The sequence below is a fragment of the Pectinophora gossypiella genome, chromosome 19 (genome assembly GCF_024362695.1).
Source record: "Pectinophora gossypiella chromosome 19, ilPecGoss1.1, whole genome shotgun sequence".
Lineage (NCBI taxonomy): Eukaryota > Metazoa > Arthropoda > Insecta > Lepidoptera > Gelechiidae > Pectinophora > Pectinophora gossypiella.
The window spans coordinates 12416016-12440030 of record NC_065422.1 but is presented as its reverse complement, the minus strand read 5'-3'; the positions used below and the strand labels follow the sequence as shown (position 1 = coordinate 12440030).

The 24015-nt window shown below is 37.7% G+C and overlaps 1 protein-coding gene across 9 annotated transcripts in view; it reads left to right on the top strand.

The window, feature by feature from the left end:
• LOC126375663 (protein Fe65 homolog) overlaps window positions 1-24015 on the top strand; it is a 98524-nt gene that overhangs the window by 30760 nt on the left and 43749 nt on the right. The window contains exons 1-2 of one of the 9 annotated variants that reach the window (XM_050022722.1): window positions 4404-4523; window positions 9496-9720. The exons of 3 other annotated variants lie outside the window; for them this stretch is intronic. In XM_050022722.1, coding sequence (XP_049878679.1) covers window positions 9699-9720 — 22 coding nt within the window. In that variant the 5' untranslated portion in view covers window positions 4404-4523; window positions 9496-9698. Of the gene's footprint in view, window positions 1-4403; window positions 4728-9495; window positions 9721-24015 lie in introns of those variants that run through there. 5 more of the 9 variants (XM_050022723.1, XM_050022724.1, XM_050022721.1 and 2 more) reach the window with 5 other exon arrangements.

The following is a 24015-nucleotide window of genomic DNA, read 5'->3' as shown; positions in this document are numbered from 1 at the left end:
TTTTCTTGCTGCTTCTTTTCCCCGGCTATACAGGTTGTGAGAAGCTGCAGTAGTTTTACGCGGATGAGACGTTCGTTATGTAAAAATTGACGATTCAAAGTGTAAAGATATAAATAAAAAACTGAATAAAGATATTTTTGAATTTGAATTTTGAATTTGAAACCTACGTACATGTAAGGTGGTTAGAGTACAAATTGAAGGTATTGCTTTCAGAACGTACATTCACTAGGTTTATGTAAAAAAATATGAACAAACAAGAATATATTATTATTGAATGAAAACAAAAAGACAACTTATTAGAATAGAATAGGTACCTTAGGTAGCAAGACAAATAAAGTTAGTCTTTTTACTGGAATAACTTTGCATTTGCAAATACACGTCAAAAAAAAGAAGAAGACTTAACACTAATCTATCCTGATTGGGGTAGTCTAGCTCTCTGGTAGACCGACGTCGAACCGTAATGGTTGAGCCAACCGTGTCAGTAAAAAAATAAACTTAACTTTTTTTTGTTATTAAGTTACAATCACATCATAATGTAAATGAAGTTATTATCAGTAAGATTGTAGTAATAACAAATCAACGAGAATCTGAGACAAATTACTTACTTACATATTGTAATAATCACCGTGACTTTATAGTGGTATGTTCGATCCCGCATTATTGATAAGGTCTCCTTCTGCCCTTTATATAAGAATCCTTTGTCACAAAGGATAGGGCCAGTTTATAAACGTTTCTATCTAGATCCGCCTTTAGACAAAGAACAATCTAGAACCTTCGTGCTACGTGTCCTTTTGTTATGCTTTATACGAGATGTTTTATAACAGACTCATTAAGGGGGACCTTAGCTCGGTGACAACAGGTGCCGTAAGTGTAGCCAGATCCAGAGTGAACCTGAAGAAAATAGGAAGGATTTATAATATTTTTTATTGTTTGTAGGTTCTCGAGACATTCAAGTAGTGGCAAAAAGGTGTAGAGCTCATTACATCATCATTAGCCCATTAACGACCCCACTGCTGGGGCACGGGCCTTCCCTATGGATAGATAGGGAGGTCGAGCCTTAAACCATCAAATTCAAATTCAAAAATATCTTTATTCAGTAGGTAACATAGTTACACTGTGAATCGTCAATATTTACATAACGAACGTCTCATCCGCTTAAAACTACTGCAGCTTCTCACAACCTGTATAGCCGGGGAAAAGAAGCTGCAAGAAAAACCTCGGCACAGCGCCCTACACGTTCTTTAAAAAAAAAACATAGAATATTTTTATACAATTGAGTAATTTAGCCGCCTAATATCAGTTCTCAGACAGTTAATCCCATGCGTTCATATCTTCTAAATAATCACTAACTTTATAATAACATTTTTTGTAAAGTTTTTGTTTAACTACTTCATCACGCGGGCCCAGTGCGGATTGATGGTTATTACTGCTAATGCAGCCGGGACCAACGGCTTAACGTGCCTTCACCGTCACCCATCCTATGACCGGCCTTTGCGAAAGTTGCTTAACTTCAACAAATGCAGACCGAGCGCGTTCACCGCTGCGTCACCGAGCTCCTCTGTATGTGTGACTGTGTGTGTAGAGATCATTTAGTTGAGTTTATCTATGACAAAAATAACAATTTCGATCACCTCTACACTTGCGCCATCTGTTGTTGCTGAGCGAGGGCCCCTGCACCTTTAACCTCACCCCTATTATATTTTTTGACGTTACTTATTGTAGATTTGCCACATATGGCATTAACTACTTGGCCGGACAAATGAGGAGCGCTGAGGGCTCTCACCCGGTACAAAATTTAAGACAACAGGCCTGAGGGCGCCCAGTTGGGCGCGAACCTCGGCTCAGGGCGTTGTCTGAGAGGAAAATATTTGAAAGAAGTAATCGACCCTAGTGCGTCGATAGCGATAAGCGCTGAATGAGGGAAATCGTCGACCACGCGCCGGCGGGGTCGGTATCGGGGTTTTGAAGCGTTTGTTGTCGCGAGCTGATCGGCCGCCTTTATGGATGCCCTATCCAATTCAATTCAATTCAAAATCTTTATTTTCATACTATTCTCCACAACTCATAACACGTGACACACACACACACATTACATGTGACTTGAATATTGCTGGCGAGGAGTGGGTGTAAATACCATACACCTCTGCCTACCCTTTCGGAGACATAGGCGTGATGCTATGTTATTCTTCTGTTATGTTGGTACTCAATCGTCCATGAAGTCTTGTTATTGCTTGTTATTATCATTACTTTGAATGTCAGACGTTTGTCCTTCAAAAGTTTTCTTGTCTGAGTAGGTAGGTATCATTGCGAATGAAATTCCGTACGTACTTACTTATTCTTCTTTTTTGTTAACTTGGTACAGAGAAATACACTTTGGATGCTTTAAGTATAATCAGATAAAAAATGTGGTCTCAATAGGCTAGTTTCTAACTAGTCAAATCAGTTACTTTTTCCTAATCGTCAAAACAAGAAATTATTATGAAAAAGCAACCTGTGACGTCATAGAAAAACTTGTCAAATTGTCGCACTTATTTATTACATTTTTCATTATTAAAATCCATAAATAAGTTAAATAGAAAAAAAAGGAAGACGCTTTTTGTCGCCTTTAGATTTCTGTCTTTATTTAGTAAGTACTTAATCAGAATTTCATAATTTATCTTTGACCTAGGAAACTACTATCGGATCGTCTACTAGGTACAAGATAAATTATGAAATTCTGATTACTAAATAAAGACAGATCTAAAACGAACGAAAATCATTATCTTTTTAATATTTAAATTATTTACGAATTTTAATCAAGAAAAACGTAGCAATAAATCCGACATTTTATTACGATTTTCTATGACGTCACAGTGTGCTTTTTCATACAAATTACGTAATAATTTGGTGTTTTGACGTTTAGTAAAAAAGTAAATAGAATAGAATAGAATAGAATAGAAAAAGTTTATTATAAAAGGACGCCACACACAAAAAAAAGTCAACAACATCATATCAAATTTCCACTAAAACAATTACAAAAAAGCAAGACGGATGTTTGTCGAAATGACCATAAGGTGGTGGTGGACGTCCTGAGATAAAAGGGCCTCACTCAGCACAAGTCGCGGCGTGAACCACGACGCTGGTATTATGTGGACCCTTTTGGTGACGCACGAACATCGTATTCCATAAACATGTGTTAATGGTGTGTATATTCAAATTCAATTCAAAAATATACATTATAATATATACCAAATTATTTTAATAGAATTAGAGTGTACATAGACAAATATTATCGCAAAGATGTATACGTAAATACTTAAGGTTAGAATAAAAAAGAAAGTTATTAATATAGGTAAAACTAGTAAACAAATGTAATAATATAAACAAATACGAATTCCATGAATGTGTATTGTGTAGTCTGTCTTAGTACCTATCTATCGCGCGCGCCGCACCCCGATTCTAGCTCGGTCGGTAAAGTAACTGGTTTGACATGTTGAAAACTAGCCTATTGAAATTAATTGGAAGAAATCGAGGTTTTGTTGAGAGAAATCACACCCTAAAAGGCGTGGTTTCCACTTTATGACGACCATATATTTATCTATTTATCTTTAGTTGATGGTAGGGCTGGCAGCGGAAGACCTAGAAGGACTTACATTGACCAAATTGGAGATGTGCTTAGAAAAGGTTTAGTACGATCTACTCTGAACCGGTGTGCGTGTATGAAAGCAGGAGAAGTGTGTCAGGATCGAAGCAAATGGAATTCTACAGTCGCTGCTTACCCCGGTGGGGAATAGGCGTGACTTTTTGTATGTATATATTTATCTATTGTCCCGAATATCCTTTCAAAATGGGCGATAAGCTGATTAGCTTATTCGCGATAGGAGATTTCCTGTCACCATGCGGTACATCATCTCTGTTTTGGGCAGTGATGGAATGGTGTAAAAACTCCTTAATAGTAAGGACACTGGCTGCTTTTCTGTTTCAAATTGTTCTTTCTTGTACACTGATCTTATCTGCCTAAAGGCTAGGTAACAAAGCTCTTTTTACATGAATTTCGCGCCATTTGACTGCCAAGAACATTCCCGAAATGGGAAAATTCCTGGGAACGGCACATCACTGATCTCGGCACAATTACTAGAGGCTGCGAATTGTATGGATGTGCCTCTGCCCACCCCGTAAGGTTGTGTTCTTTAACGTTTACAACTCTACTAATTAAGCACTGATACAAACATTCACTTAAATGAGCTAGCTATAAACTAAAAGTCAGAATTATAGTACCTACACTAATTGCGACCTTAGCTAATAAGGGTAGACCTGGCCAGAATACATTAGGCTCCTACCTTATGTAGCTAATATAAAAAAGTAAAACCCGCGTGTCTATGCCCCCCCTATTCTAACTCCCCCTTTTCAGTCTGCGACTGGCAGTCGTCCGCGCAACACGTGCCACAGCCCGCGAAATTAAAAAAATAAATACCGCTTTGTGTCAGTGAAAAAAGAATAAAGAATACTGTGTGAATTTTGACGTTTATACTTTTTAAACAAAGGTTTTTTATCGTGCCAGTGTTTTTATCTTTTTTACTTTTGTAATCTTAAGCGTGGCTTTTGAATATTGATTGGAAACTCATGTAAGGTTTTAAAAGGTTCGTGTATAGTAATGTGGGCTGAATTAGGATTTATTTTTCCTTAAGGGATGTGCGGCTGTTTTTCCTTTTACCGAAGGTGTGAAAGGGATTTTCTTATAAGTTACTGTAAGTTACGTTTTTATTTCGTTTCGGTGTAGGAGGGTCTAACCTAACTGTAAGAAAATATATTTATTTACTAATGGTAACACAGATATAGAACTGAATATTTCGGGCTTTCAGATGTTTACGCAATCAATACATTGCACAGTGGTTAGTTCGTTAGATCAATAGGACATAAACAGTAGGTGGGCTATTATTTTATTTTGGGTCCCATGACCTGTCTCTCACGTTCAAACACGATTTTTATAAAGCAAACATTTATTTTTTCAATAATTACACTATTGCTATAATTCTGATGTTATACTCGTACTTTTATGTTCCACGTTTTTATCAAAATTATTTGAATTTAACCAAAAACACGGTAACTAAGTTGTACTTTTGAGTAACGCAGTTGTTTCCCTACAAAATTCCACTGTCCCTCTCATATATTTACTCCATATAAACACACATTACTTAAAAATTCTTCAAGACGCTATTAAAATGTAATATTTGCGGTAATAACACGTAATTTAATCTTTACTTTAACAATACTAAATATTATTTTCCTTTATCAGTTTTTAATTATTCCAAAATATTTATTCTGTCCCCGCGGCAAACCAAAAAATTACGAACACTGTGTTACCATACGAAACTGAGTCTTAAAATTAGAATTTTGTATGCATTTGCGCCAAAAGTCGTATAACATATAATCAAATATTATTGGGGCGCGGGGGGAGTGCGTGGCTTGGAAATTCGCCGAGTCAGTCGCGAGGACGCCGGCGGGATAGGTGCGTGTATTAATTGGGAGACCGCTGCGTGACCGCTGTGATAAGTGAGTTTTTTGAATATTGAATAATCTTTTCCGTTATATCTTTAAAAAAAGGAGCAAATATTTATTGTACACGATCTGTTTTATAAAATGAATTACCATATGAGTGCTATTTTAGAATACACGTGGTTTCTACAACTGAGTTACCGATGCACTGTGTTACTGCGAAATGTAACCCAGTTGTAGCCATCGTAACGCAGTGGAAATACTCAACGTTTTTGCTCAATATTTACAAATTTAATAGTTTTAATAATTTAATTTATAATTATTTCGTTACAGAGGTCGAGTTTATTGTCCACAAGTCCCTAGTCAACAACGTGTTGACCATCGGTAGTGTTTCGAGCAGGGTAGCGTGCCTGATACTCAGAATATCATCTCGATATTCGCCGACTGTCATCCAGGTATACGCTCCGACCTCGGGACACCATGATGACGAAGTGGAGACTATGCATGAGGAGATTTCTAAAGCCATGCATAGCCATAAAAGCCACTACACGATTGTGATGGGGGACTTTAATGCACAGTCGGAGAAGCGTTGTGGTAACGAGCTGAGAGTAGGGCAATTTGGATTTGGGGTCCGGAACACCAGAGGCCGGATGCTGGCGGACTTTATGGAAAAGGAGAACCTCTATATGATGAACTCCTTCTTCAGAAAGCCCGCACCCGCAAATGGACCTGGATAAGTCCCAGTGGAAATTATAAAAACGAGATCGATTTTATCATGTCTACGAAAAAGCACATATTCAATGATGTCTCTGTGATCAATGCCGTTAAGACGGGAAGTGAACGAACGGGTTTCCGAAAAGGCTTTAGCACCATAGACCACATCCATACACTGCGGCAGGTTATACAGAAGACCGAAGAGTATAATCTGCCACTTTGCTTGGCGTTTGTGGACTATGAGAAAGCCTTTGATTCGATCGAGACCTGGGCGGTGTTGCAGTCTCTTCAGAGGTGCCAAGTGGACCATAGGTACATCGAATTGCTAAGGGACCTCTACCAAAATGCCACTATGTCAGTTCGAGAACAGAACCAGAGCTCTAATCCGATCCAACTGCAGCGAGGAGTGAGACAGGGAGATGGCATCTCTCCGAAACTGTTCACTGCTGCATTGGAGGATATTTTTAAGCTTCTGGACTGGAAAGGATTTGGCATCAACATCAACGGCGAGTACCTGACGCACTGATTTGCTGATGATATAGTCCTAATGGCTGAGACCCTGGAAGACCTGAACACCATGCTCGACCATCTCAGTAACGCATCCCAACGAGTGGGTCTTAGCACGAACATGACAAAGACAAAAATTATGTCCAACGACCATGTCGCACCCACTCCAGTTCAGGTTGGAAACGTTACACTCGAAGTTGTAGACCAGTACATTTACCTAGGATAAATAATCCAGTTAGGTAAGTCCAACTTCGAGAAAGAGATCTCTCGTCGGATCCAACTCGGATGGGCAGCGTTCGGGAAGCTGCGGAATATCTTCTCGTCCAAAATACCTCAGTGTCTCAAGAGGAAAGTCTTTGACCAGTGCGTGTTGCCAGTGATGACCTACGGCAGTGAGACGTGGCCGCTTATTATGGATCTCGTGAGGAGGCTCGGTGTCGCTCAGCGAGCAATGGAGAGAGCTATGCTCGGTATTTCCCTGCTCGATCAAATCAGAAATGAGGAGATCTACAGGAGAACTAAAGTCACCGACATAGCTCGGCGAATTGCAAAGCTGAAGTGGCAGTGGGCAGGACACATAGCGAGGAGAACCGATGGCCGCTGGGACGGAAAGGTTCTAGAATGGCGACCACGTGTCGGACGACGCTCAGTATAGGCCCGCTACAAAGTAGACCGACGATCTGGTGAAGGTCGCGGGAAGCCACTGGATGCGGGCAGCGCAGGACCGATCGTCGTGGAGATCCTTGGGGGAGGTCTATGCCCAGCAGTGGACGTCGTAAGGCTGATGACGATGATGACATACATACATACATAAACTCATGCCTATTTCCCACCGGGGTAAGCAGAGACTATAGAATTCCATTTGCTGAAAACGAATTGAATGAATTTGATGTCCCATTAAATATATTTGACTCAGACAGAAACTAATGTATGTTTAATATTGTTTTTTTGAGAAGTTTTGATTTTATTTTATTCTAAGAGAGTTTTGTTTAATTTATTATGGTTTCAATTTAATTGTATTCTGTTTTTAATTGTTTTTAGTAAGTTAAACACCATAGATGCGGAAAGTTTACCATTATGTTACTTACTAAACTACTGCGTTACTTTTTTGTCCCCCATTTTTACGGAGACATTTTCAGACTTAGAACTAAAACTATCTAAGTATGTTTTGAAATTTTTGACTTTTTTTGATAATTTTTAATATATAAATGGCCTCCATAAATAAAATGCTTGAACTGCTATTGTTTTCCATTTTATTGCAAAAGTTTATCTCATAAAATCAAAATTAGGTAACGAAGTGGTAAATCTAACCATAAAAAGATGTATTAGACTGAAATGTTTCGTGATTTAATAATATAAGGTCAAAAATATTTTATCTTAATTTAAAAAAGAAAAGGTTTGAATTTAATGTGAACGTTCCCAATAATAAAACAACATAATGTAACAAAGTAACACAGTTGTTGTTTTTCTGCACCCTCCCTAGTATAAATATAAAAATAAGTGAAAAATAATTGGTAAACATCGCTGCAAATTCCTGTAAAATGTAATTTAAATATTATTATTGTTATAATAGTAAGAAATACTAACAAACAATAGCATAAATAATAAAAAAAAATTTTGGCGAATAAGTTAACCATGGCACCCAGAATAAAATAATAGCCCAGGTACTAAATTTATAGCTTGCGGGCCTTTTTGTGTTTTTTAATACTATCATGGAGCATACTCCACCACGCTGCTCCACTGCGGGTTGGTGGAGGTGTTTGGGCTAGTAGCCCGGGACCAACGGCTTAGCGCTTTCGAAGCACGGAATCATCTTACATTTTCGGACAATAGGTGATTCAAGCCTGCAATGTCCTTACCAAACAAACGACTAACCCGGACCTCCAGATCGTGAGCCCAACGCTCTAACCACTAGACCACGGAGGCTGTGTGTGTGTTCAATGAACCGCGGGGCCGTGACGCTCCGAAGCTAGGTCCTTCATTAAGGAGATAGGGTGTCGGAAGCGAGTGAAGGGAGGCGATCCTCGCTCGGAATGTTTCCTTGCCCAGAGGATCTCATTGGTGGTGGTGCTAGCATAATGGAATCTTTTGGACAGGGCGCTCTCCGCGGTGATCTTTTTTAGTTATACGTGCAGGCTGTTTAGTGACATCATGACGAATACTGAGGGAGGTGATTCAGCTCATTATTCTGAGTTAATATGTGGATGAATGAGGGGCGTCGGATATATTAAAATGTGAAAAAAAAAATAAGTTGAATGAACGAAGAAAAACTATTAGTAGATATACATATTTTATGTACATATTTTTTTTTAGTTTTTTAAAATTATTTTCAATTCCATACTTTTGCGATGGAAAATTCCACTTGATATTAACTCAGAATACTCAGCTGAATCATCCCCCTCAGTATTGTTACGATGTCACTTACACCCCGTACAAGTACGTACGGTAGCCATACAAGTAAGCATGGGTGTTAGTGACACCGTAACGAATATCTACTGAGGGGGATGATTCGGCCTATGATTCTGAGTTGATATCAAGTGGAATTTCTTGTCGGAAAATTTATGAAAATTTTTGTGTTTTTTTTATTATTTTCCGTTCCATTCTCTTACGCACAATTCTATTTTTAGGTTATATCGTTTTTCACAGAGTCCGTTTACCTAACCTGAAGATTTAATAGGTTTAATTTCTACTGCGATTATTCTCTAAAAAAATATAGGTAGGTAAAATAAAATCCAGCCCACATTTCAAAATAATAACAATTTAACATTCTTTAAAAAAATATATGTTTTTAATCCACAGCGGACGTCGAAACTCTTTCCCACTTTGACTTGACAAGTTACTGTAAAAGTCTTGAAGACTTTGAACAGTGAGTACGAATCTTTAGTTCTCAAGTGTGTCTTAGAATAGTGATGTACCGATGTGCCGAAAGTGAAAAGTGGTAGAAAGTAACAGTGCTGTGCCGTGAATAATGTATACATGTGAAGTCTGTTGAAACTGACAACATGGGACTGCATAAACGGGAAAGTAAGTATGGGAATTGTAAACTATAGTTATGTGCAACACTTTTTTTCATGTCTTTTATCTGTATTCTAATTGTAATATCTTGAACGCGGTTGTCGCTTACGCGATTGTGGTACGCGACTGCAAAAGAAGGGTTAATTTATTGTCACGATATTAAATTATCAAGTTAATAATAAAATAATAATAAAAAAGTTTATTTAGGTAAAATCTACGACACACATATACATTAAGTTATTTTAATAGTTTAATCTTCTCTTCTTCTATCGTGTGGGTTGTGAGGTGGAGTACAAACCTCATCAACCCTGGTGTCAGGGTTACTATTGAGCCGCCAAAGGCCCCTGACATGGCTCATATAACGACTATTTACTTACATCAAAATTCAAAAATTCAAAAATATTTATTTTTCAAAATTGGCTTACAAAGTTAGCGCTTTTTGAACGTCAAACATAATTAAATTACATATTATGTAACTAGCTGTAAAACTACTACCACATCGGAATCTGTAACGCTGAGGGAAAGACGTGGCCAGAAAACCTCCCAGCACAGGGCCCTAGTCCTACTGTTTCATGTTTTCCTTTCTTTTCTTTTAATCCAGTTTGTATTACATAATTTATAGACTTAAATACAATGGTATTCCAATTACAGTCCGTGGAAGGAAAGTGAAAATCAGTAAGTAGCAACTGGGACCAACGGCTTAACGTGCCATCCGAAGTACGGATCATCTTAATTTCGGACAATCAGGTGATCAGCCTGTAATGTCCTAACTAAACTAGGGAACACAAACTAAATTTTGTGATATGTCCCCACCGGGAATCGAACCCGGGACCTCCGAATCGTGAACCCAGCGCTCAACCACTGATTGTTAATAGGTTAGTATGTGAGGTATGGATTTATTTTATAATCGTAATCATAAACAGCCTATATACGTCCCACTGCTGGGCACAGGCTTCCTCAATCAACCGGTAGGGGTATGGAGCATACTCCACGCTGCGCCACTGCAAAATCTCATTAATAATATAAAACTTTAATATTTCGCAAGATGTAATAGTATTTTATGCAACAGTTGTATAAGAAGGGTCAAAAAATGCGAGTGGCATGAGTTGCGATGTGAGCCTTGGCGAACATCGCAATAAGAGACGCCACGAGCATTTTTTGACCTAGTTATACAACGTTGCATACAATACTTTTTCTACGACGACGTAATTTTAAATGAAACAAAAATTATACAAAGAAAAATTTTATTTATAAAAATGAAGATGTAAATTTTGAATGGTATTGTGTGATATGGTAATCAATAGTTCTTCATCCATTTTTCCTTTTTATTTTATACTTTTTAGTGTTTTGAAACGAAACACAAAAATTTTCCAATTTATTTTCCAACGCGCGGGAAAATGGCGGCAAATGTATACTTTTTTTTTATAGTATATCTATGGCACCAAACAAAGTAAAGGTGCCAGTTTCCAGGTCAAAAAAAAAACAACAACAATGCTTTTTTGGCGACATTATAGTACAGTTACACTTTGTAAACAATGCTTTTATAGGCCATAGAGCGTACACTTTTTCAAAGAGTTTAATTATGTATGTACTTATATTAGACTTTTTGGTTATTTAAATGCCAGATTAAAGTAGAGGAGTAGAAAAACAAATATACAGGTTCATTTACATTATAGAGGTATAATAACTAAATAACGTATTTAGTGATGACGGTAATAACTGCTTTTGTTTCGTATTTTACGAACCAATTTTACTTTTATTATTATGCAGAGCTCTTGAAACTAAAATGTTGGTACTTATAACATTCTGTATTAAGACAAACATTTACAGTGTTACTACAAAACGAAGACTAAAAGATAAACTATGTTTAAAATATAATCCGTATACGAAAGAAGTCCCGAAGGCCGTGGCGCTACTGTCGCAGATTCTGCATAGAATTATTATGACTTGTCAAGTTAGTTTCATTAAAATCCGTCGACATTTTTCGCAGCGCGAAATACATATTATTTAAAACCTAGTTAATTTTTAGTTAGTGTTTTGATTGATGAATGTGGAGGAAACAAGAGAAGTGTGTCAGGATCGAAGTAAATGTAATTCTATAGTCTCTGCTTACCCCGGTGGGAAATAGACGCGAGTTTATGTACTTATGTATGTGTTGTGTTTTATAGTAACACTGTTAGAATCATGTTTTTGTTACTTACATCTGTTTTCTACATTACGTTTACGTTTAAACACTTATACATGTAATATCCTAGACTCTGTACCGCTGGGATTTTGACCTTGAGGTCGTTGACTAGATATCTATATCTTTATCTTACATATAAAAACTAAAAGAGAAAAAGATTTTATCCTTGGAAATCTACATATTCAGCAGTTAGGTGGAGTTCGACGGATTCATAAATCAGAGGTAAAATTCAGATCCCCTCTTGTTGGATTTGTGTCTAGAACGTTTTGTTGATATTATTTACACAAATACTTTAGCTTTTTGAATTTTTTTTTATTGTATTTACATTTAACAATCTAGTCATCTGGAGATGGAAGAGGGGATGGGTCATTTAAAAACAGTCTGGTAACTGTAAGTAGAGTTACTAAAGAGTTACTTTTTTTGCTTTATACTAAGTTACAATTAGGTACTGTACTTTACTTTGACAGATCTAACTCGTACCGCCCATTGAACCAATTAAAAAACTTTATCTATACTTATTGGAATATAATCACTGATTGTACTCAATTCGACGTTCTGTTTAAAAGTAAGTAATTTTAATTCGAAATTGTAATAGAAGCACAAATTTCTAAAGTTGACGTTCTAACCGAAATCATATTTCTACGGACTAACGTATTTCAATCATACAAAATGAACGAAATGAGCACGTTCAGTGGACATGAAACTGTGGACTCATCATCGGAAATTGTCGAGTGCCGCGTCACTGCACGTAATCTGTCTGGTGATGAGCACAGCGGTTTTCAACCTGGGAAGTTTTAGTACCTCAAGTACTGAAGTCTGAAGTGGGCGCTGTTAAAACAGTTAAATTGGAGAATGATAATTTTGTCATATAATTTGGTATATTAGATATGAAACTATAACATAATTAAACGGAGAAAGCTGCAGCAGCATAAAGCTTTAATAGAGACCCTGATCCACCACTAGTTACAGACTTTCTAAAAAAAAGAAACAGTTTCTTTATTAAAGAAATACATATTACCAAAATACTTACCTATTATAAAAAAACTTACTTACTGTGAAAAAATAATCGCATAAATAAACAGCAGCAATGTTCGCTAAATATTCGGTAAATATTTTTTTATCACGTCGGCGTGTGAAGCGGTCGCACCGAGACATTTCTGGCTGGACCTCGATTTACCTGCTAATACATGATAACTCAAGCGCTATTTGTGATTACGTGATATAAATTAATGACGTGAAAAATGATATACACGATCGTTGCCTCGGTAAAACATTTCGTTTTGTGCATATTTCAGTCCTATCGGCTATGCTCTCGCGGCATTTCTATCAGAATAACTCTGCGGTTGCTCCACTGTGCGTTTAGAAGAGACATACAGACTCGAACAAATAAAAAAAAACTACATTTTCCAAATTAACAGAAACACACACACTAACAGAAATAAAGCTCTAACAATAAACAAAAGGCCACAAAGGTTAACATAAGTACCTCTGACTATACTACAGTCGTAAGCTTATGTTGTTATATTTCTTAAATTAATCCGTCTGGGAATCCGACAAACTCAGCGGCGTGTTGTAAATTTTTAAATAGGAATAAAGACCACGTAAGTTTGAGAACCGTCACCGTAGAGGTATATGACCCGCGCTGAATCAACTCATTTGGACAAATTAATGGCTCTGCTTTGATAGCTATTTTTCATGAAGGATTCCCTATAACGATGAAACATTATTATGGGACAGAATAAGTAGGGTAGAGAGGGATGAAAGAGTGAATAATTGCTTGGTGAACGAATTTACGAGCGGTTGAACTTTTATATCAAATCTAAAATATACGTACTTACAAAAGCGAAATACCAGTGAGTTACGGAATTTCAGAAACTTTAACACCATATAGCACACCTCCTCGTTTTACACAGACACTTCACATTGACGTTATCGTGTGTGTGACGTCTGACATCATACGATTGAAGACTAAAGTAACACCGAGGGGGGTGAGGTCAACCTAGCTCAGACGCTGGTGGGGAGCGGAGAGTTGCCTTTCTATACATGTATATTATTCCTTATTCTATTATTATTCCGTATTTATGAGTATAAATATATATATATTTTCCCATGTTAATGAAAAACAAACACGGCAAAATAAAAATACCGAAATAACACATACATTCCTAAGTAAACAAAAACGGTGAGAGGCTTTGTCCCTTTGGATGAATAAAGATAAATAAAGAGCGCAACAGGCGGTCTTATTGGTAAGTAGAAATATATTACAGACAACATCCCGCCGATTTATTATTCTTTGTTTAACGCTCCTCGCTTGAAGTTGGCAATAACTTAGTGTTGATGAGTGTAACGGAATCGTAACCTAGTGCCGGTTATTGCCAATACTCACGTCAAGCATCGTTCGTTATGGCCATTAAGTTGATGGGTGACCACTCTCTGGGGCTCATTTAGAACTCTTCGAGTTGTTTAGAGTAGGAAAGTTAGTGTTACTAAGATCTTAATGTTTGCTGCATACAGTGCATATAGCCGGGAAAACATAGGCAGGCGAGGTGTTGCTATAGTATTAACAAAATATATATCATTGCAAGAAAGTAAGGGCGCAGGTTTTTTTTATTTTTGGCATTCAGCAGTCATTCTTTATTTTTTTTACTTACTTACCTAATAAAAAAAAAAGATTTTTTGCAAAAGATCACGAGGAGTGGAAATCTGTTTTTTCTTCGAGTTATATGAATTATTCGAATGAGTCCTAAATCCCGACAGCCATAAAATGATATAAGGACCTCATACAATTTTTGAATGTTAAAAAGTACTAAGTGAAGAGAAAGAGTGATCAATTTACTAAAGAACAAACGATGATTAGATCAAATTATAAGACGTCTAAAATAAACGTGAGGTGTGGAATACTACACGCGACATGTTTTTTTCCGTCCCCTTGGCATCCCCTTAAGGGATGTTTTCCGGGATAAAAACTGTCCTAAGTTTTTCCTTAGATATCAAACTATCTCCATATCAAATTTCATTTAAATCGGTTCAGCAGTTTTAAGCGTAAAAGGTAACGGACAGATTTGAGTTACTATCGCATTTTTATAATATAAGTGTGCAAAAGGTTTACTCTGTTTCTAACGAAGGGCCAAAGCCAAGTTGCAAACGATTATGACAATCGACAGTGACAGGGATAAAAATGTTTGGGGTTGATATAAGATGACATGTCAGTCTCAGTGATAAAAATGATCACTGTCACTTACGGCCTCAGGTACAAGAACTTGGTAAAAATTAAGTAATGTTCACATTGTATCCCCTTGATTAAACAGTTGAGACTATCATTATAGCAATTAAATAGTCATCTACAAAGTATGTAATATCAAGCAAACAGTAATTGAAAGAATAGGTACTGTTTTCCCTCAAATTATCGTGCTTCGTTTACATTTGCCCTCGCTAGTTGCGCAATATCCTAATTTTCATTATGAATACGTTAACGCCTTCGTTTGCCACCTACTTATTGTTTTACGCACGGAAACGAAAAACGTTGCCGGGAATTTGCGAGTCTATACCTACTATACGTACCATTGGTACTGTTCTGTAGAATAAAGAATAATACATAGAAAGGGCAAGCACTGAAAAAAAAATTACCTCGCCCACTCTGGGTCTACTTAGGATTTGAATCTAAATAGCCTTAAGGAAGAGCGCGGTAAAAAATGAATGAAATATGTACATAATAATATATTGTAAGTATGGGATATTCGGAAGGCACGTTAAGGCGTTGGTCCCGGTAACTACATATATTATAAGGTGTTAGTGATATTGTAACAAAAACTTTGAGGGATGAGTCAGACCACGATTCTGAGTTAATATCAAGTGGAATTTGCCATCGCAAAAGTAAAATAAGTAATTGAAAATAAAATCATGAATTTTGCGATGGAAAATTGACTTGATATTAACTCAGAATCATGGTCTGAATCATCCCCCTTCAGTATTCGTTACGACGTGAATAATACCCTGTATACCGATGTAAGTGCATAGTTAGTTAGTTAAGTACCAGTTTACTGAGACATTTTTTTTGACGTGACTTGTTGTAGATTTACAGCAGATGGCATTAACTACTTGGCCGGACAAATGGGGAGCGCTGAAGGCTCTCACCCGGTAGTTACCCGAAACGAATGACAGAATTACTGGCGTGATTTGTGTCTGCTTATTATAAGAAATAATTAAAAACGCAGCGGTTTTTCTGTCGCGTGCGCAGCCAAACAGTGCTTAACCTACTTTGCAAAGGGTTTCCGTGTTCGTTCGTAGTTTTTCACCACTTTATGGTGTGTGGGTAATCTCCACACTAACCTTGATCCCAATTCTATATACACTTCTCATCAAAAAAATCGAAACACCTTGCAAGTTTACGTTTTGTCAGGATTATCAGAAAAATGTGTACATTTAGGAATAAATGTTAAATGTCGTTTAATAGTGAGTAATATGAGCTTATAAAATCTTAATGTTAATGTTCTAAATTTAAATGAATTTTTCATAGGTTTCGTATTTTGTTAAATGAGTCATTTTTATTCCGTATGGAGTATAAAGGAAATGGATAAAACAACACACGTAAATGAAAAAAAAAGCTAAAAAACGTTTATTTAATAACTTGAATTCCCTCCCCGAGCTCTAATTACTGCTTCCATACGGTTCTTCATCGATCGGATGAGAGTCACGATCACATGCTGTGGTATATTGTCCCATTCCTCTTGGATTGCATCTTGCAGCTGGCTAAGTGTTTCTGGGGCAGGATCTCTTGCTCGAATTCGTCTCTTTAATTCATCCCACAGATGTTCAATGGGATTCATGTCCGGGCTTCTTGCTGGTCATTCCATAATAGAGATATCGACTTCGTTAAGATAATCTCGTACGACGCCCGCGGTGTGAGCCCTAGCATTGTCGTGCATGAATATGAAGCCGTTGCCAATAAAATGTGCATAGGGCATCACACGAGGCTCGAGACACTCTTCGACGTACCGATGACAGTTTAGTGCAGGCAGACGTGGCCCAGACACGAAAGCAAGCTCTGTCTTACGTCGGCGCTGATTCCTCCCCAAACCGTCCACGAACCGCCACCATAGCTGACCTTTTCTTCAATGCAGCATTGTGCATAGCGTTCTCCGTCTCTTCTGTAGACCTTGTTCCTTCCGTCGTTACCATACTGCATAATTTTACACTCATCAGAAAAGAGAACTTTGCTCCACTGTAGGTATGACCAATTTAGGTGCTCACGTGCAAAGTTAAGGCGTGCTCTTCGATGGTCTGCAGTTAATTTCGGCCCATTTGCTGGCTTATGCGGTACCAGTCCACGATCCTTCAACCTTCTTCTAATTGTAGAGTCACTTACAGCCACCCTTCGTACAACACGAAGCCGCTGCTGCAGTTGAAAAGCGTTAAGGCGTCGATTTCTTATAGAAGTTGTTACAATAAATCGATCATCTCGCTCAGAAGTGACCCGATTCCTGCCAGATCCTGAACGGCGCGTGAACAAACCAGTCTCCCGATAACGTTTATAGACTCTATGAACAGATGACAGGCTTAGATGCAGTCTTGCAGCCACAACACGCTGACTAAGGCCAGAATCCAGCAATGCCACAACTTGGGCGGGTTCTGTGGGCGAAGTATCCATACGTTTTAGAAAAAAAACCTTTTTTCAGACGTCCCAAAGTCACAGTATTGAAATAAAAAACAAAAAGTTTAAGGATAGGCGCCAATTTTTAGTTTTTAAACGCTAAATGTACTCCAACCCTAAACACACATTTGTCTCAAAACAGTGATTCATTTCGTTTATAAGATAAACAAATGAAATTCTAATTTTGAATTTAGAATTTTCGCTTATTACTGTAATGGCCAAACTGCCAGCTATACATTTATGTATTTTTTTTCATCGTATGAATTCTTTTTTGTGTTAAATTCGGACAGAAACAATGAAAACGGAAGTGTTTCGATTTTTTTGATGAGCAGTGTATTTATACACTATATTTAGTTTTTGTAAATATAGTGTATTAAGTACCTATTTTTTATGTTCGTATAGTGAAAACCATGTAAACAAACGCCTTTTTGAAAAATCACATTGGGATGTGATTTTTACTAACAAAACCTCGCAAGACACACACTAGCTTCATCGTCATTAATTTAAGAGCCACGCTCTTATCAGTGTAGCATTCTCCTTTTTTGTCTATCAAAGGCCAATTCCAAGACACTACGTTCGCCTTCTCTTTCATTTGTTCCATTAAGCTCTCCTAGGGCTTGCAATTCCTCTCTTTCCTTCAGATTCTCTTCTATGATGTTTTTAATAAATTCGTCGTGTCTTATTAAGTGTCTAATCATCTTGCCTCTTCTGTCCTCAATTATTCTCAATAATTTCCGTAAATTACCTACTCTTTAGTAATTAAAAAATGTGGTCTCGGTAGCCGGGTACTCGGATTGAAATTGACGTTCTGTCGAGGAAAATTATATATCATCATATATATCATAAATTATAATTATATAAAATTATTAATTAGTTTTCGCCCCCTGTTCCCAATTGTCTTACCAGTTGTACTACTGGGAATTTCCTTCCCAATAGAATTACTGAATAGTAAGACATCGCTTTTCTCATTAGTTTTATTTTGTCAATCACTAGGCATAAGGCTTTAATTTAAGTACTTAGATATTTCCTTTACATAAGTACGCGTGTATATATTTCATCAGTTAATTTTAACTCTGTAGACATTAATTACCTACTGAATACATTATTCACAGTACATTAAATTAAGAACAATGTATTATTTTACACTATATACTTCAATTAATGTCGTCATTACGAGATAATTGAATCGAATGATGCATGTACTGTGAACATTAGCACTTAAATTAATCGATGACTTCAAAAAACTGTCAATATAATCCCACGATGACACAGAAAACGTTGATCGGTGATAATTAAGTCGTATTAACAAACAATATAGGTACCTAATAGGAAAAAGCATGAGAATGTTCACTATATAAGTCTATTCATACTTATCTTCTGTTATATATCGAGCTTACTAGGTGTACCGCGTTTCGCCGAATAATTAAATATACCTACGTAAATTGTCATCACCCAAACAAATTTCCGCAAAATATTTTAATTGCCAACCAATGTTTCGCATAAAAAAGGTCTGTCATCCGTTTCATTTTCCAAAGAAATTGACTGATTGAAAGTCAAGTAGGTAGGTACAGTCATGAGTAATATCATGTACCCACTTGAGAACCCTGTCGCACTAAGTATCATTATTTGAAATTTAAAGAGACTTACGGTTCAATTTGTTAAAAATGTTATTGTGTCATGGTGTCAAAGTGTATACATATTAGTGATCGTACATTACGCATAATTTTATTGCGCTGGTTTGACGTTTGAATATTTTGATGTACCCGTGTGCGGGCGGAGTCGAAAGGGCGGAAAGTTTGTAGAAACAAGTAAAATAATAAAATAAGTAAGTAGTAGTTAGGTTAGGCTAACTTCGTATCTGATAATATTAGCAAGTGGATTCCAAATATGCCAGAAGATGAAATTCCGCGTATTTATGATTTTGACAAGTAAAATATTTGGGAAATGAAATTGTGCTAATAATTGTACGCTAATTGAAAATTTGGCAAATATTTTTCTGTGAAAAGATATAGAACCACCTGTCTAAACATAGTGCAGGTAAGCACATATTGGACCTGTCAAAACTTCAGATTCCGTGATAATGGAATAAGCTGGTGAGGTGAACTTCTTTGCTCGTGTGGGTTGTGAAGTCAATGACCGACGTCACTAACCCTGGTGTCAGGGTTACTAAAGAGCCGCTTGGCCACCAGACATGGCTCATTGACAACTACATACTTACTTAGGTAAGTAACCGGGACCAACTGCTTAACGTGCCCCGATGATGATGAGGTTTCAATAAGCACCAAGTTTAGCTTTTTGTGACTTGTGTGTAGGCTAGTACTTATAAATACATGTACATATACTCACGCATATTTCCCACCAGGGTAAGCACCCACAATGGAGTTAATTTGCTTCGATCCTGTCACACTTCTCCTGCTTCCTCCACATTCGTCAATCGTTTTATACACGCACGCCGATTCAGAGTGGATCGTACGAAGCAGTCGTATAAAGTGGACCTCAGCTCATAGTTTCGTAAAGTCGTACCCAACTGTCTGAAGGTCGTATTCGTACAAAAATCGATACCCAGTGCCGCGACTCCGCTCCTTCTGACGTCATGCCCATTCACCAGTCTGCCGAGGAGCAAGGGATAGTCTGATCTGATTGTAAACAGACGATAATACTCGTACATCCCGCAACTGCGTATATCATAACTAATTAACGGCGGATGGTCCAGTGGTTAAGCGTCGGGCTCTCGAGCCGGAGGCTCCGGGTTCGAATCCCATTACACAAAAATCACTTTGTAATCCTGAATTGATATTAACTCACAATTATGACCTGGATAGTCACCTCAGTATTCGGTACGGTGTCACTAACTAAGGTGTATTATCATTTTCAATATGAGAATGATAAGGTATACAAAAATGTTTAACCCGTGATGCCCCGACTTAACAGCCTCCGTGGTCTAGTGGTTAGAGCGTTAGGCTCACGATCTGGAGGTCCGGGTTCGATTCCCGATGGGGACATTGTCGAAATCACTTTGTGAGACTGCCCTTTGTTTGGTAAGGACATTTCAGGCTTGAATCACCTGATTGTCCGAAAAAGTAAGATGATTCCGTGCTTGGAGGGCACGTTAAGCCGTTGGTCCCGGCTATTAGCCGTAAAAACACCTCCACCAACCCGCATTGGAGCAGCGTGGTGGAGTATGCTCCATACTCCCTTCGGTTGATTGAGGGGAGGCCTGTGCCCAGCAGTGGGACGTATATGGGCTGTTTATGTGTGTGTGTGTGTGTGTGCCCCGACTTACATCGCAGTGTCATGGGGTCAAATCCCAGGTCGGGCTTTAAACCACTGAATTCGACTTGGCGAGTTTAAATCCATGTTTGGATCATAGATAATTAATATCACGTGGTGTCCAGAATTTGTGCCTATTGCTATTTGGCTCGCCCCCTGTTACATGAGACTTAATACAGGGTGTTAGTGACATCGTAACGAATACTGAGAGGGATGATTCAGACCATGATTCCGAGTTAATATCAAGTGGAATTTTCTATACTTTTTCGATGGAAAATTCCACTTGATATTAACTCAGAATAATCAGCTGAATCATCTCTCTCAGTATTCGTTACGATGTCACTTACACCCCATACAAGTACATACAGTAGCCATACAAGTAGGTATGGGTGTTAGTGACGCTGTAACGAATACTGAAGGGGATGATTCAGACCATGATTCTGAGTCGATATCAAGTGGAATTTCCTGTCGGAGAAGTCATGAAAATTTTAGAGCTTATTTAAATTATTTTCCGTTCCATACTTTTGTAACACCCTGTATATTAACAATTTATAACATTTTATTAACATACAAAATGCATGTTTATTTGTTCTTTAAGCACAGTTTATTGTCAAATAAATTCATTTTAACAGTGGTCTGCCTAAACCGACGTTATAAAAGATGTAATTGCTGAACACTGCTTCCTGAGATACAGGTCTCCTAGTTCAGGTAGCAGGGTTATACTTCTGTAGCATTTGTGTGTCCTAGCTGTAGTACCCAATGTTGTGTCGATCTTTTTCTATGACAATAAACAATTATTTTTTTTTAAACACAGCTGGCAAGGAGTCGGTGTATTGTATATACTTACACCTCTTCCTACCCACTACAAAAATGTCAGCTATTTCCTTTGCAGGTGTAGTTTTACAAGCACTATGAATTTCAATTCCCAACTCGTGTTTATTAAAACCCTCGGCTAAACACTCGTTGGTAATCAGTCACTTTCCTCCCTCGATGGAAACCCCCATAATCCCTTTTTTCACAGGGTCCGCTTACCTAACCTGAAGATTTTACAGGTCCGGTTTCTTACAGGAGCGACTGCCTGTCTGACCTTCCAACCCGTGAAGGGAAACCCAGCCCAATACAGGTTAGGTCACATACCTCTGATAATGAATTTCTCCGGAAAATGGGTTTCCTCACGATGTTTTTCTACACCACTGAGCACGTGATAATCATTTATGATCCAAACATGAATTCGTAAACAAATTGAACAATCATTGGTTTAGACTTGTGCTGGATTCGAACCTGCGACCTCAAAGAGAGGCAAGCGTTCTATCAACTGGGCTAACATCTAGGCTACTACTGTTTATTGTAGAGACTGAAGACTATAATACGAATTGAAAGACGATTCATGTGTGTAAGTTAATTCAATGCCATAGCTCGCTGTAAAATCGATGTGACACGACCCTGAAAAGCATTCAAGCTTGTGATTAAACGTAAATTGTTTTACATGAAGTATGTGAATAATTAATTTGAAAAAATGGTGAACATTAACCACAGTACTGACTAATGTAATATTGTGCTACATTTCAGTATGTAACCCGAAGGGGTTTGTAGAGGTAATATACAGGGTGTTAGTAACATCGTAAAGAAAACTTTGATTGATGACCATGATTCTGAGTTGGTATCACAGTGTGCTTTTTCATACAAATTCCATAGTAATTTCGTGTTTTGACGTTTATTAAAAATAATTGATTTGACTAGTTAGAAACTACTAGTTACTAGTAAACTATTAGTACTAGTAGTTAGAAACTACTCTTTTGGAATATATTCGAGAGCTTATGTTTAATAATAATATGTTTTATACCCCTGAACAAGCTGATCCCAAAAATAATACAATCGCAATTTGCTATGCTAGCGTGTATTAATTAAATATGTTGACAACTTATGTTCTAACAGATGTAAAAATATATCTTTTTTTTTAAATTGCAATACAAACGGAAGGACATTAATTGCGGGAGAATCTTGACACCGCGATGCAGAAAATGCTACTATCGGCACAGCGACATCTAGCGGATTTTTCCGAACAAAACTACAATACATTGCACCTAAACGCGTAACCCCTAATCACCCAAATAGTTCAACAAACGCTCGTTCAAGTTCAGAACACAACTTCTTATATAAATTACACCAAAACAATAATGCATACCAGTCATACATTCCATCTCTAATGGTTACCCCTACATTCCACAATACTAATGGAATCCGACACGGAACAAATGGAATTATATCGAGCGATTTCATACTTTTACATGACTAAATCGTGATTCATGTTTACATTACGGACGAGTTACATGTTATGGTCATGGTCATGTTTATTAACATACATTATTATGTTTGTCATTTCCATATCTCGGGACTATGGAGTCCCGGACTTTTGGAAGGCGTGCGTGGGGCCGAAGCCAACATGTAGAGGCCCCTTAAGACAATTTAATCTAAATGTTGTGTGACACCAACCGGCGATTATCCCTGTGTGCACTATGGGAGTGCACCCAAAGACAATCCCCGGTTCGTGTAGGACTATTTCAGATTATGGGAACAAAGGGAACTGAGCATTATTATTATTACTTATTTATCTTTATATATTTATAATTCTCTCCGAAGAGGTTCAAGTCGCACGGGCCGTAGCCAAGTGCTTTTATTGTTTCAGAGATAAAAACTTCCTGACGATGCGGCATGTATTTAGAATTACTGCTTTTTGAAGAAGTGTGAGTGTGGATGGATGCATGTTGAGAGTTTGGAGACTAGTGTGGAGTGTTTTAGGTATGACGCCTGTGGTGGAAACAACGATGGGTACCGTTTTAACAGTTCTTACTTGCCACTGTGTTTGGATTTCTATAGCAAGGTCGGTGTATTTGGAAATTTTTTCAGCATGTGTAGTAAGTAAGTTGTGAGTATTGCATACGGCTATATCTACAAGCAATACGGTCTGATTGATTTTGTCAAATAATAGTATATCCGGTCTATTGAAATGAACTGTTTTATCAGTGATGATGGTTCTATTATTATTATTATTATTAATAGCCCTCAATGTCCCACTGCAGGGCAAAGGCCTCTCTACCCTTCTTCCACTCCTCCCTGTCCCCAGCTTGTTCGTGCCACCGTTTCGAGAAGCGGTCTAACTCGTCGCGCCATCTTTTTCGTGGCCTTCTACGACGTCTGA